This window comes from Hypanus sabinus, unplaced genomic scaffold (assembly GCF_030144855.1).
Source record: "Hypanus sabinus isolate sHypSab1 unplaced genomic scaffold, sHypSab1.hap1 scaffold_202, whole genome shotgun sequence".
Lineage (NCBI taxonomy): Eukaryota > Metazoa > Chordata > Chondrichthyes > Myliobatiformes > Dasyatidae > Hypanus > Hypanus sabinus.
In genome coordinates, this window is record NW_026780120.1 from 287255 (window position 1) to 300374 (window position 13120).

The 13120-nt window shown below is 54.4% G+C and overlaps 1 protein-coding gene across 3 annotated transcripts in view; it reads right to left on the reverse strand.

Moving 5' to 3' along the window:
* LOC132387603 (uncharacterized) overlaps positions 1 to 13120 on the reverse strand; it is a 156464-nt gene that overhangs the window by 105629 nt on the left and 37715 nt on the right. The window contains exons 5-6 of one of the 3 annotated variants that reach the window (XM_059959973.1): positions 691 to 815; positions 111 to 160 (exon numbers count right to left, since the gene is read on the reverse strand). The exons of 1 other annotated variant lie outside the window; for it this stretch is intronic. In XM_059959973.1, coding sequence (XP_059815956.1) covers positions 111 to 160; positions 691 to 815 — 175 coding nt within the window. The remainder of the gene's footprint in view (positions 1 to 110; positions 161 to 690; positions 816 to 13120) is intronic. One more of the 3 variants, XM_059959975.1, reaches the window with a different exon arrangement.

Below are 13120 nucleotides of genomic sequence, written 5' to 3' on the forward strand. Positions count from 1 at the left end.
TTCCCCCATTAAATACAGGCTGTCTCTGCTCGTCTACAGAAACAATAAATAACATCTACTCCCTCTTACTGTACACAGCACGCAGTTTGTCCCTACAAGACATTACTCACCCAGAAAACCCAGGATCAGCAGCACAACCCTCAGTTCAGCCGGTGACATTCTGGAAATGAAAGACTGGAATTAACTCAGTGAGAAATGACACACTGGGGCGGAGGACAAGGTGTAAATGGGGATGGGAACTGAGGATGGAAAGGGATATCCACCTACAGTGGGATAGATTCATCACTCCCTCACTGAAACCACATGGACAGAGGTGAGATCTCCCTCATGGAGACCCCACAGACAGAAGTGGGATCTCTTTATCTCCCTCACTGACAACCCAAAGATAGAGATGAAACCTCCCTCAGTGAGAACTCAGAGGTGAGATACTCCAGAGTCCCCATGGAAGGAGGTGAGCTCTCCCTCTCTGGATCACACATACAGTGAGATCTCCGTGACTGAGACCCCAGACAGAGGTGAGAAATCCCTTCCTGAAACCTCACAGGTGGATGAGACAGAGGAGCTCCATCTACCTTCATTTATTTACACTCTCTCTCTCCCCCTCTCTCTCTCTCTCTGCAACACCCACACACAAACACAGAACACAAGACAAATTTCCAGATTCAATCAGTTTGGGTGATGTCTACTCACGTGTGACTCCCAATGAGGTGTTGCTGGGTGAACTGGAGGGAGATGGGACCACCTACAACCTCCTCACTCTCTGCTGTGAGTGGTGTAAGACACAGCGGCAGTTCAACGACTACTTTCCGCACCGGCTTCTCGAAGCAATGAAGCCAGAGCGGGGCGGTGGATCAGTTGATGTATGTTTTGAAAAAGTATGCAAAGCAAACAAACAAACGTCAAGTATCCTGAGCCTCTGTAATGAAGAGCCTATTGTTCCCAGTCAGTGAGCTTCCTCTAACAACCACAGTGATGGGTCAGTATTGAGCAGAGGGACAGGAATGGACACAGGTGCCAGAGAGGAAATAGTCACAGCATTACTGTTGCCAGGTTTATAATGGGTCAGTATTGTGGAGTGGAAGGTGTAGATCGTCTGTAATGGACAGCAGACATTAGAGGGGGAGTGGACACAGGACAAACCCGCAGTCAGGTTGGCAATGGGTCAGTAACGGGGAGTGGATCGTGTACAGGGTCGGTAATGGAGAAGGAATTTAGAGAGAATTTAATGAAAGATGCAAAGATGTTTCTACACAGATGCAAGTGTGTAGTCACACTGGTCAACCGTGGGGTGTTTAGCTCAGACTGCAGGAAGGGGCAGCAGTAGTACGGAGAGCCAATGGCACATTGATATTTATTGTATGGGAGGGTGTTGGTCATAGAGTCATGGAGCATAGAAACAGGAACTTCGGCCCATCTAGTCCATGCCAGCCTGCTCCTCCGCTTCGTTCCCATCTTTCTGCACCCAGACCGTAGCCCTCCAGACCTCTCTCATCTCATCCACCTATCCAAACTTTTCCTAAATGTTACAATTGAATTTGCATCTACCACTTCCGTTGGCAGCTCGTTCCACACACACCACCCTCTGAGTGAAGATCCACTCACACCACCCTCTGAGTGAAGTTCCACTCAGATTCCTCTAAAATATTTCATCGTTCCCACTAAAAACACAGGTGAATAAATTCCTAATGGAATCAAACTCTCCCTGTAACTCAGATCCTCAAGTCCCAGCAAAATCCTTGTAAATGTTCTCTGCATTCTTTCAAGTTTATTGATAGCTTTCCTACCGGTAGGTGACCAGAACTGCACACATTACTTTGAAATCACCTTCACTAACATCTTTTACAACTGCAACATAACATCCCAATCCTGTACACAACGCCCTGATTTATGAAGCTCTCTTTACAACCTATCTACCTGTGACGCTGCTTTCAAGCAAATGTGGATCTGTATTTCCAGGTCCCGTGGTTCTACCGTACACATCAGAGCCCTAACATTCACTATGTGAGTCTTATCCCGGTTTGTCCTCCCAAATTCAACATCTCACCCCCATCTGCAATAAATTCTATCTGCCCTTTCTCAGCCCCTTTTCTCAGCTGGTCCAGATCCCACTGCAAGCATTGATAGCTTCCTCGCTGTCCATTACACACACAATCCTGGTCAGCAGCAACATTGCTGATCCAGTTTACCACATTATCATGAAGATCGTTGTTATAGATGACAAACAACGGGCCCAGCACTGATCCCTGTGGACACCACGAGTCACAGGCCTCTCTGACTGGAGGCCTGTGACTAGTGGTGTGTGCCACAGGGATCAGAGCTGGGTCTGTACTTGTAAATGGCTGCCTCTCTGAGTGGAGGCCTGTGACTAGTGGTGTGTGCCGCAGGGATCAGAGCTGGGTCTGTACTTGTAAATGGCTGCTTCTCTGACTGGAGGCCTGTGACTAGTGGTGTGTGCCGCAGGGATCAGAGCTGGGTCTGTACTTGTAAATGGCTGCCTCTCTGACTGGAGGCCTGTGACTAGTGGTGTGTGCCACAGGGATCAGAGCTGGGTCTGTACTTGCAAATGGCTGCCTCTCTGAGTGGAGGCCTGTGACTAGTGGTGTGTGCCGCAGGGATCAGAGCTGGGTCTGTACTTGTAAATGGCTGCTTCTCTGACTGGAGGCCTGTGACTAGTGGTGTGTGCCGCAGGGATCAGAGCTGGGTCTGTACTTGTAAATGGCTGCCTCTCTGAGTGGAGGCCTGTGACTGGTGGTGTGTGCCGCAGGGATCAGAGCTGGGTCTGTACTTGTAAATGGCTGCCACTCTGACTGGAGGCCTGTGACTGGTGGTGTGTGCCACAGGGATCAGAGCTGGGTCTGTACTTGTAAATGGCTGCCTCTCTGACTGGAGGCCTGTGACTAATGGTGTGTGCCGCAGGGATCAGAGCTGGGTCTGTACTTGTAAATGTCTGCCTCTCTGACTGGAGGCCTGTGACTAGTGGTGTGTGCCACGGGGATCAGAGCTGGGTCTGTACTTGTAAATGGCTGCCTCTCTGACTGGAGACCTGTGACTAGTGGTGTGTGCCACAGGGATCAGAGCTGGGTCTGTACTTGTAAATGGCTGCCTCTCTGAGTGGAGGCCTGTGACTAGTGGTGTGTGCCGCAGGGATCAGAGCTGGGTCTGTACTTGTAAATGGCTGCCTCTCTGACTGGAGGCCGGTGAATAGTGGTGTGTGCCGCAGGGATCAGAGCTGGGTCTGTACTTGTAAATGGCTGCCTCTCTGACTGGAGGCCTGTGACTAGTGGTGTGTGCCGCAGGGATCAGAGCTGGGTCTGTACTTGTAAATGGCTGCCTCTCTGACTGGAGGCCTGTGACTAGTGGTGTGTGCTGCAGCGATCAGAGCTGGGTCTGTACTTGTAAATGTCTGCCTCTCTGACTGGAGGCCTGTGACTAGTGATGTGTGCCACGGGGATCAGAGCTGGGTCTGTACTTGTAAATGGCTGCCTCTCTGACTGGAGGCCTGTGACTAGTGGTGTGTGCCGCAGGGATCAGAGCTGGGACTGTAATTGTAAATGGCTGCCTCTCTGACTGGAGGCCTGTGACTAGAGGTGTGTGCCGCAGGGATCAGAGCTCGGTCTGTACTTGTAAATGGCTGCCTCTCTGACTGGAGGCCTGTGACTAGTGGAGTGTGTCACAGGGATCAGAGCTGGGTCTGTACTTGTAAATGCCTGCCTCTCTGACTGGAGGCCTGTGACTAGTGGTGTGTGCCACAGGGATCAGAGCTGGGTCTGTACTTGTAAATGGCTGCCTCTCTGACTGGAGGCCTGTGACTAGTGGTGTGTGCCACAGGGATCAGAGCTGGGTCTGTACTTATAAATGGCTGCCTCTCTGACTGGAGGCCTGTGACTAGTGGTGGGTGCCACAGGGATCAGAGCTGGGTCTGTACTTGTAAATGGCTGCCTCTCTGACTGGAGGCCTGTGACTAGTGGTGTGTGCCGCAGGGATCAGAGCTGGGTCTGTAGTTGTAAATGGCTGCCTCTCTGACTGGAGGCCTGTGACTAGTGGTGTGTGCCGCAGGGATCAGAGCTGGGTCTGTATTGTAAATGTCTGCTTCTCTGACTGGAGGACTGTGACTAGTGGTGTGTGCCGCAGGGATCAGAGCTGGGTCTGTACTTGTAAATGGCTGCCTCTCTGACTGGAGGCCTGAGACCTGTGGTGTGTGCCACAGGGATCAGAGCTCGGTCTGTATTCGTAAATGGCTGCCTCTCTGAGTGGAGGCCTGTGACTAGTGGTGTGTGCCGCAGGGATCAGAGCTGGGTCTGTACTTGTAAATGTCTGCCTCTCTGAGTGGAGGCCTGTGACTAGTGGTGTGTGCCGCAGGGATCAGAGCTGGGTCTGGACTTGTAAATGGCTGCCTCTCTGACTGGAGGCCTGTGACTAGTGGTGTGTGCCACAGGGATCAGAGCTGGGTCTGTACCTATAAATGGCTGCCTCTCTGTCTGGAGGCCTGTGACTAGTGGTGTGTGCCGCAGGGATCAGAGCTGGGTCTGTACTTGTAAATGGCTGCCTCTCTGACTGTAGGCCTGTGACTAGTGGTGTGTGCCACAGGGATCAGAGCTGGGTCTGTACTTGTAAATGTCTGCCTCTCTGAGTGGAGGACTGTGACTAGTGGTGTGTGCCGCAGGGATCAGAGCTGGGTCTGGACTTGTAAATGGCTGCCTCTCTGACTGGAGGCCTGTGACTAGTGGTGTGTGCCACAGGGATCAGAGCTGGGTCTGTACCTGTAAATGGCTGCCTCTCTGTCTGGAGGCCTGTGACTAGTGGTGTGTGCCGCAGGGATCAGAGCTGGGTCTGTACTTGTAAATGGCTGCCTCTCTGACTGGAGGACTGTGACTGGTGGTGTGTGCCGCAGGGATCAGAGCTGGGTCTGTACTTGTAAATGGCTGCCTCTCTGACTGGAGGCCTGTGACTAGTGGTGTGTGCCGCAGGGATCAGAGCTGGGTCTGTACTTGTAAATGGCTGCCTCTCTGACTGGAGGCCTGAGACCTGAGGTGTGTGCCTCAGGGATCAGAGCTGGGTATGTACTTGTAAATGGCTGCCTCTCTGACTGGAGGCCTGTGACTAGTGGTGTGTGCCGCAGGGATCAGAGCTGGGTCTGTACTTGTAAATGGCTGCCTCTCTGACTGGAGGCCTGAGACCTGTGGTGTGTGCCTCAGGGATCAGAGCTGGGTATGTACTTGTAAATGTCTGCCTCTCTGACTGGAGGCCTGTGACCAGTGGTGCGTGTTGCAGGGATCAGAGCTGGGTCGGCACTTGTAAATGGCTGCCTCTCTGACTGGAGGCCTGTGACTAGTGGTGTGTGCCGCAGGGATCAGAGCTGGGTCTGTATTGTAAATGTCTGCTTCTCTGACTGGAGGACTGTGACTAGTGGTGTGTGCCGCAGGGATCAGAGCTGGGTCTGTACTTGTAAATGGCTGCCTCTCTGACTGGAGGCCTGAGACCTGTGGTGTGTGCCACAGGGATCAGAGCTCGGTCTGTATTCGTAAATGGCTGCCTCTCTGACTGTAGGCCTGTGACTAGTGGTGTGTGCCACAGGGATCAGAGCTGGGTCTGTACTTGTAAATGTCTGCCTCTCTGAGTGGAGGCCTGTGACTAGTGGTGTGTGCCGCAGGGATCAGAGCTGGGTCTGGACTTGTAAATGGCTGCCTCTCTGACTGGAGGCCTGTGACTAGTGGTGTGTGCCGCAGGGATCAGTGCTGGGTCTGTAATTGTAAATGGCTGCCTCTCTGACTGGAGGCCTGTGAGTAGTGGTGTGTGCCACAGGAATCAGAGCTGGGTCTGTACTTGTAAATGGCTGCCTCTCTGACTGGAGGCCTGTGACTAGTGGTGTGTGCCACAGGGATCAGAGCTGGGTCTGTACCTGTAAATGGCTGCCTCTCTGTCTGGAGGCCTGTGACTAGTGGTGTGTGCCGCAGGGATCAGAGCTGGGTCTGTACTTGTAAATGGCTGCCTCTCTGACTGGAGGCCTGTGACTAGTGGTGTGTGCCGCAGGGATCAGAGCTGGGTCTGTACTTGTAAATGGCTGCCTCTCTGACTGGAGGCCTGTGACTAGTGGTGTGTGCCGCAGGGATCAGAGCTGGGTCTGTACTTGTAAATGGCTGCCTCTCTGACTGGAGGCCTGTGACTAGTGGTGTGTGCCACAGGGATCAGAGCTGGGTCTGTACTTGTAAATGGCTGCCTCTCTGAGTGGAGGCCTGTGACTAGTGGTGTGTGTTGCAGGGATCAGAGCTGGGTCGGCACTTGTAAATGGCTGCCTCTCTCAGTGGAGGCCTGTGACTAGTGGTGTGTGCCACGGGGATCAGAGCTGGGTCGGCACTTGCAAATGGCTGCCTCTCTGAGTGGAGGCCTGTGACTAGTGGTGTGTGCCGCAGGGATCAGAGCTGGGTCTGTACTTGTAAATGGCTGCTTCTCTGACTGGAGGCCTGTGACTAGTGGTGTGTGCCACAGGGATCAGAGCTCGGTCTGTACTTGTAAATGGCTGCCTCTCTGACTGGAGGCCTGTGACTAGTGGTGTGTGCCGCAGGGATCAGAGCTGGGTCTGTACTTGTAAATGGCTGCCTCTCTGACTGGAGGCCTGAGACCTGTGGTGTGTGCCACAGGGATCAGAGCTGGGTCTGTACTTGTAAATGGCTGCCTCTCTGACTGGAGGCCTGAGACCTGTGGTGTGTGCCTCAGGGATCAGAGCTGGGTATGTACTTGTAAATGTCTGCCTCTCTGACTGGAGGCCTGTGACCAGTGGTGCGTGTTGCAGGGATCAGAGCTGGGTCTGTACTTGTAAATGACTGCCTCTCTGACTGGAGGCCTGTGACTAGTGGTGTGTGCCGCAGGGATCAGAGCTCGGTCTGTACTTGTAAATGGCTGCCTCTCTGACTGGAGGCCTGTGACTAGTAGTGTGTGCCACAGGGATCAGAGCTCGGTCTGTACTTGTAAATGGCTGCCTCTCTGACTGGAGACCTGTGACTAGTGGTGGGTGCCACAGGGATCAGAGCTGGGACTGTACTTGTAAATGGCTGCCTCTCTGACTGGAGGCCTGTGACTAGTGGTGTGTACCACAGGGATCAGAGCTGGGTCTGTACTTGTAAATGGCTGCCTCTCTGACTGGAGGCCTGTGACTAGTGGTGTGTACCACAGGGATCAGAGCTGGGTCTGTACTTGTAAATGCCTGCCTCTCTGACTGGAGGCCTGTGACTAGTGGTGTGTGTCACAGGGATCAGAGCTGGGTCTGTACTTGTAAATGGCTGCCTCTCTGACTGGAGGCCTGTGACTAGTGGTGTGTGCCGCAGGGATCAGAGCTGGGTCTGTACTTGTAAATGGCTGCTTCTCTGACTGGAGGCCTGTGACTAGTGGTGTGTGCCACAGGGATCAGAGCTCGGTCTGTACTTGTAAATGGCTGCCTCTCTGACTGGAGGCCTGTGACTAGTGGTGTGTGCCGCAGGGATCAGAGCTGGGTCTGTACTTGTAAATGGCTGCCTCTCTGACTGGAGGCCTGAGACCTGTGGTGTGTGCCACAGGGATCAGAGCTGGGTCTGTACTTGTAAATGGCTGCCTCTCTGACTGGAGGCCTGAGACCTGTGGTGTGTGCCTCAGGGATCAGAGCTGGGTATGTACTTGTAAATGTCTGCCTCTCTGACTGGAGGCCTGTGACCAGTGGTGCGTGTTGCAGGGATCAGAGCTGGGTCTGTACTTGTAAATGGCTGCCTCTCTGACTGGAGGCCTGTGACTAGTAGTGTGTGCCACAGGGATCAGAGCTCGGTCTGTACTTGTAAATGGCTGCCTCTCTGACTGGAGACCTGTGACTAGTGGTGGGTGCCACAGGGATCAGAGCTGGGACTGTACTTGTAAATGGCTGCCTCTCTGACTGGAGGCCTGTGACTAGTGGTGTGTACCACAGGGATCAGAGCTGGGTCTGTACTTGTAAATGGCTGCCTCTCTGACTGGAGGCCTGTGACTAGTGGTGTGTACCACAGGGATCAGAGCTGGGTCTGTACTTGTAAATGCCTGCCTCTCTGACTGGAGGCCTGTGACTAGTGGTGTGTGTCACAGGGATCAGAGCTGGGTCTGTACTTGTAAATGGCTGCCTCTCTGACTGGAGGCCTGTGACTAGTGGTGTGTGCCACAGGGATCAGAGCTGGGTCTGTAGTTGTAAATGGCTGCCTCTCTGACTGGAGGCCTGTGACTAGTGGTGTGTGCCACAGGGATCAGAGCTGGGTCTGTACTTGTAAATGCTGCCTCTCTGACTGGGGGCCTGTGACCAGTGGTGTGTGCCGCAGGGATCGGAGCTGGGTCTGTACTTGTAAATGGCTGCCTCTCTGACTGGAGGCCTGTGACTAGTGGTGTGTGCCGCAGGGATCAGAGCTGGGTCTGTACTTGTAAATGGCTGCCTCTCTGACTGGAGACCTGTGACTAGTGGTGTGTGCCGCAGGGATCAGAGCTGGGTCTGTACTTGTAAATGTCTGCCTCTCTGACTGGAGGCCTGTGACTAGTGGTGTGTGCCGCAGGATCAGAGCTGGGTCTGTACTTGTAAATGGCTGCCTCTCTGACTGGAGACCTGTGACTAGTGGTGTGTGCCGCAGGGATCGGAGCTGGGTCTGTACTTGTAAATGGCTGCCTCTCTGAGTGGAGGCCTGTGACTAGTGGTGTGTGCCGCAGGGATCGGAGCTGGGTCTGTACTTGTAAATGTCTGCCTCTCTGACTGGAGGCCTGTGACTAGTGGTGTGTGCCGCAGGGATCAGAGCTGGGTCTGTACTTGTAAATGGCTGCCTCTCTGACTGGAGGCCTGTGACTAGTGGTGTGTGCCACAGGGATCAGAGCTGGGTCTGTACTTGTAAATGTCTGCCTCTCTGACCGGAGGCCTGTGACTAGTGGTGTGTGCCACAGGGATCAGAGCTGGTTCTGTAGGTGTAAATGGCTGCCTCTCTGACTGGAGGCCTGTGACTAGTGGTGTGTGCCCCAGGGATCAGAGCTGGGTCTGTACTTGTAAATGGCTGCCTCTCTGACTGGAGGCCTGTGACTAGTGGTGTGTGCCGCAGGATCAGAGCTGGGTCGGCACTTGTAAATGGCTGCCTCTCTGAGTGGAGGCCCGTGACTAGTGGTGTGTGCCGCAGGGATCGGAGCTGGGTCTGTACTTGTAAATGGCTGCCTCTCTGAGTGGAGGCCCGTGACTAGTGGTGTGTGCCGCAGGGATCGGAGCTGGGTCTGTACTTGTAAATGGCTGCCTCTCTGACTGGAGGCCTGTGACTAGTGGTGTGTGCCGCAGGGATCAGAGCTGGGTCCGTACTTGTAAATGGCTGCCTCTCTGACTGGAGGCCTGTGACTAGTGGTGTGTGCCGCAGGGATCAGAGCTGGGTCTGTACTTGTAAATGGCTGCCTCTCTGACTGGAGGCCTGTGACTAGTGGTGTGTGCCGCAGGGATCAGAGCTGGGTCTGTACTTGTAAATGGCTGCCTCTCTGACTGGAGGCCTGTGACTAGTGGTGTGTGCCGCAGGGATCAGAGCTGGGTCTGTACCTGTAAATGGCTGCCTCTCTGAGTGGAGGCCTGTGACTAGTGGTGTGTGCCACAGGGATCAGAGCTGGGTCTGTACTTGTAAATGGCTGCCTCTCTGACTGGAGGCCTGTGACTAGTGGTGTGTGCCACGGGGATCAGAGCTGGGTCTGTACTTGTAAATGGCTGCCTCTCTGACTGGAGGCCTGTGACTAGTGGTGTGTGCCACAGGGATCAGAGCTGGGTCTGTACTTGTAAATGGCTGCCTCTCTGACTGGAGGCCTGTGACTAGTGGTGTGTGTCGTAGGGATCAGAGCTGGGTCTGTACTTGTAAATGGCTGCCTCTCTGACTGGAGGCCTGTGACTAGTGGTGTGTGCCACGGGGATCAGAGCTGGGTCTGTACTTGTAAATGTCTACCCCTCTGACGGGAGGCCTGTGACTAGTGGTGTGTGCCGCAGGGATCAGAGCTGGGTCTGTACCTGTAAATGGCTGCCTCTCTGAGTGGAGGCCTGTGACTAGTGGTGTGTGCCGCAGGGATCAGAGCTGGGTCTGTACTTGTAAATGGCTGCCTCTCTGACTGGAGGCCTGTGACTAGTGGTGTGTGCCACAGGGATCAGAGCCGGGTCTGTACTTGTAAATGGCTGCCACTCTGACTGGAGGCCTGTGACCAGTGGTGTGTGCCGCAGGGATCAGAGCTGGGTCTGTACTTGTAAATGGCTGCCTCTCTGAGTGGAGGCCTGTGACTAGTGGTGTGTGCCACAGGGATCAGAGCTGGGTCTGTACTTGTAAATGTCTGCCTCTCTGACTGGAGGCCTGTGACTAGTGGTGTGTGCCGCAGGGATCAGAGCTGGGTCTGTACTTGTAAATGTCTGCCTCTCTGACTGGAGGCCTGTGACTAGTGGTGTGTGCCGCAGGGATCAGAGCTGGGTCTGTACTTGTAAATGGCTGCCTCTCTGACTGGAGGCCTGTGACTAGTGGTGTGTGCCGCAGGGATCAGAGCTGGGTCTGTACTTGTAAATGGCTGCCTCTCTGACTGGAGGCCTGTGACTAGTGGTGTGTGCCGCAGGGATCAGAGCTGGGTCTGTACTTGTAAATGGCTGCCTCTCTGACTGGAGGCCTGTGACTAGTGGTGTGTGCCGCAGGGATCAGAGCTGGGTCTGTACTTGTAAATGGCTGCCTCTCTGACTGGAGGCCTGTGACCAGTGGTGTGTGTCACAGGGATCAGAGCTGGGTCTGTACTTGTAAATGGCTGCCTCTCTGACTGGAGGCCTGTGACCAGTGGTGTGTGCCACAGGGATCAGAGCTGGGTCTGTACTTGTAAATGGCTGCCTCTCTGACTGGAGGCCTGTGACTAGTGGTGTGTGCCACAGGGATGAGAGCTCGGTCTGTACTTGTAAATGGCTGCCTCTCTGACTGGAGGCCTGTGACTAGTGATGTGTGCCACAGGGATCAGAGCTGGGTCTGTACTTGTAAATGGCTGCCTCTCTGAGTGGAGGCCTGTGACTAGTGGTGTGTGCCACGGGGATCAGAGCTGGGTCTGTACTTGTAAATGGCTGCCTCTCTGACTGGAGGCCTGTGACTAGTGGCGTGTGCCACAGGGATCAGAGCTGGGTCTGTACCTGTAAATGGCTGCCTCTCTGACTGGAGGCCTGTGTCTAGTGGTGTGTGCCGCAGGGATCAGAGCTGGGTCTGTACTTGTAAATGGCTGCCTCACTGACTGGAGGCCTGTGACTAGTGGTGTGTGCCGCAGGGATCAGAGCTGGGTCTGTACTTGTAAATGGCTGCCTCTCTGACTGGAGGCCTGTGACTAGTGGTGTGTGCCGCAGGGATCAGAGCTGGGTCTGTACTTGTAAATGGCTGCCTCTCTGACTGGAGACCTGTGACTAGTGGTGTGTGCCGCAGGGATCAGAGCTGGGTCTGTACTTGTAAATGGCTGCCTCTCTGACTGGAGGCCTGTGACTAGTGGTGTGTGCCACAGGGATCAGACCTGGGTCTGTACTTGTAAATGGCTGCCTCTCTAACTGGAGGCCTGTGACTAGTGGTGTGTGCCACAGGGATTAGAGCTCGGTCTGTACTTGTAAATGGCTGCTTCTCTGACTGGAGGCCTGTGACTAGTGATGTGTGCCACAGGGATCAGAGCTGGGTCTGTACTTGTAAATGGCTGCCTCTCTGACAAGAGGCCTGTGACTAGTGGTGTGTGCCAAACGGATCAGAGCTGGGTCTGTACTTGTAAATGTCTGCCTCTCTGACTGGAGGCCTGTGACTAGTGATGTGTGCCACAGGGATCAGAGCTGGGTCTGTACTTGTAAATGGCTGCCTCTCTGACAAGAGGCCTGTGACTAGTGGTGTTTGCCAAACGGATCAGAGCTGGGTCTGTACTTGTAAATGTCTGCCTCTCTGACTGGAGGCCTGTGACTAGTGGTGTGTGCCACAGGGATCAGAGCTGGATCTGTACTTGTAAATGGCTGCCTCTCTGACTGGAGGCCTGTGACTAGTGGTGTGTGCCGCAGGGATCAGAGCTGGGTCTGTACCTGTAAATGGCTGCCTCTCTGACTGGAGGCCTGTGACTAGTGGTGTGTGCCGCAGGGATCAGAGCTGGGTCTGCACTTGTAAATGGCTGCCTCTCTGACTGGAGGCCAGTGACTAGTGGTGTGTGCCACAGGGATCAGAGCCGGGTCTGTACTTGTAAATGGCTGCCACTCTGACTGGAGGCCTGTGACCAGTGGTGTGTGCCGCAGGGATCAGAGCTGGGTCTGTACTTGTAAATGGCTGCCTCTCTGAGTGGAGGCCTGTGACTAGTGGTGTGTGCCGCAGGGATCAGAGCTGGGTCTGTACTTGTAAATGTCTGCCTCTCTGACTGGAGGCCTGTGACTAGTGGTGTGTGCCGCAGGGATCAGAGCTGGGTCTGTACTTGTAAATGTCTGCCTCTCTGACTGGAGGCCTGTGACTAGTGGTGTGTGCCGCAGGGATCAGAGCTGGGTCTGTACTTGTAAATGGCTGCCTCTCTGAGTGGAGGCCTGTGACTGGTGGTGTGTGCCGCAGGGATCAGAGCTGGGTCTGTACTTGTAAATGTCTGCCTCTCTGACTGGAGGCCTGTGACTAGTGGTGTGTGCCACAGGGATCAGAGCTGGGCCTGTACGTGTAAATGGCTGCCTCTCTGACTGGAGGCCTGTGACTAGTGGTGTGTGCCACAGGGATCAGAGCTGGGTCTGTACTTGTAAATGGCTGCCTCTCTGACTGGAGGCCTGTGACTAGTGGTGTGTGTCGCACGGATCGGAGCTGGGTCTGTACTTGTAAATGGCTGCCTCTCTGACTGGAGGCCTGTGACTAGTGGTGTGTGCCGCAGGGATCAGAGCTGGGTCCGTACTTGTAAATGGCTGCCTCTCTGACTGGAGGCCAGTGACTAGTGGTGTGTGCCGCAGGGATCAGAGCTGGGTCCGTACTTGTAAATGTCTGCCTCTCTGACTGGAGGCCTGCGACTAGTGGTGTGTGCCACAGGGGTCAGAGCTGGGTCTGTACTTGTAAATGGCTGCCTCTCTGACTGGAGGCCTGTGACTAGTGGTGTGTGCCGCAGGGATCAGAGCTGGGTCTGTACCTGT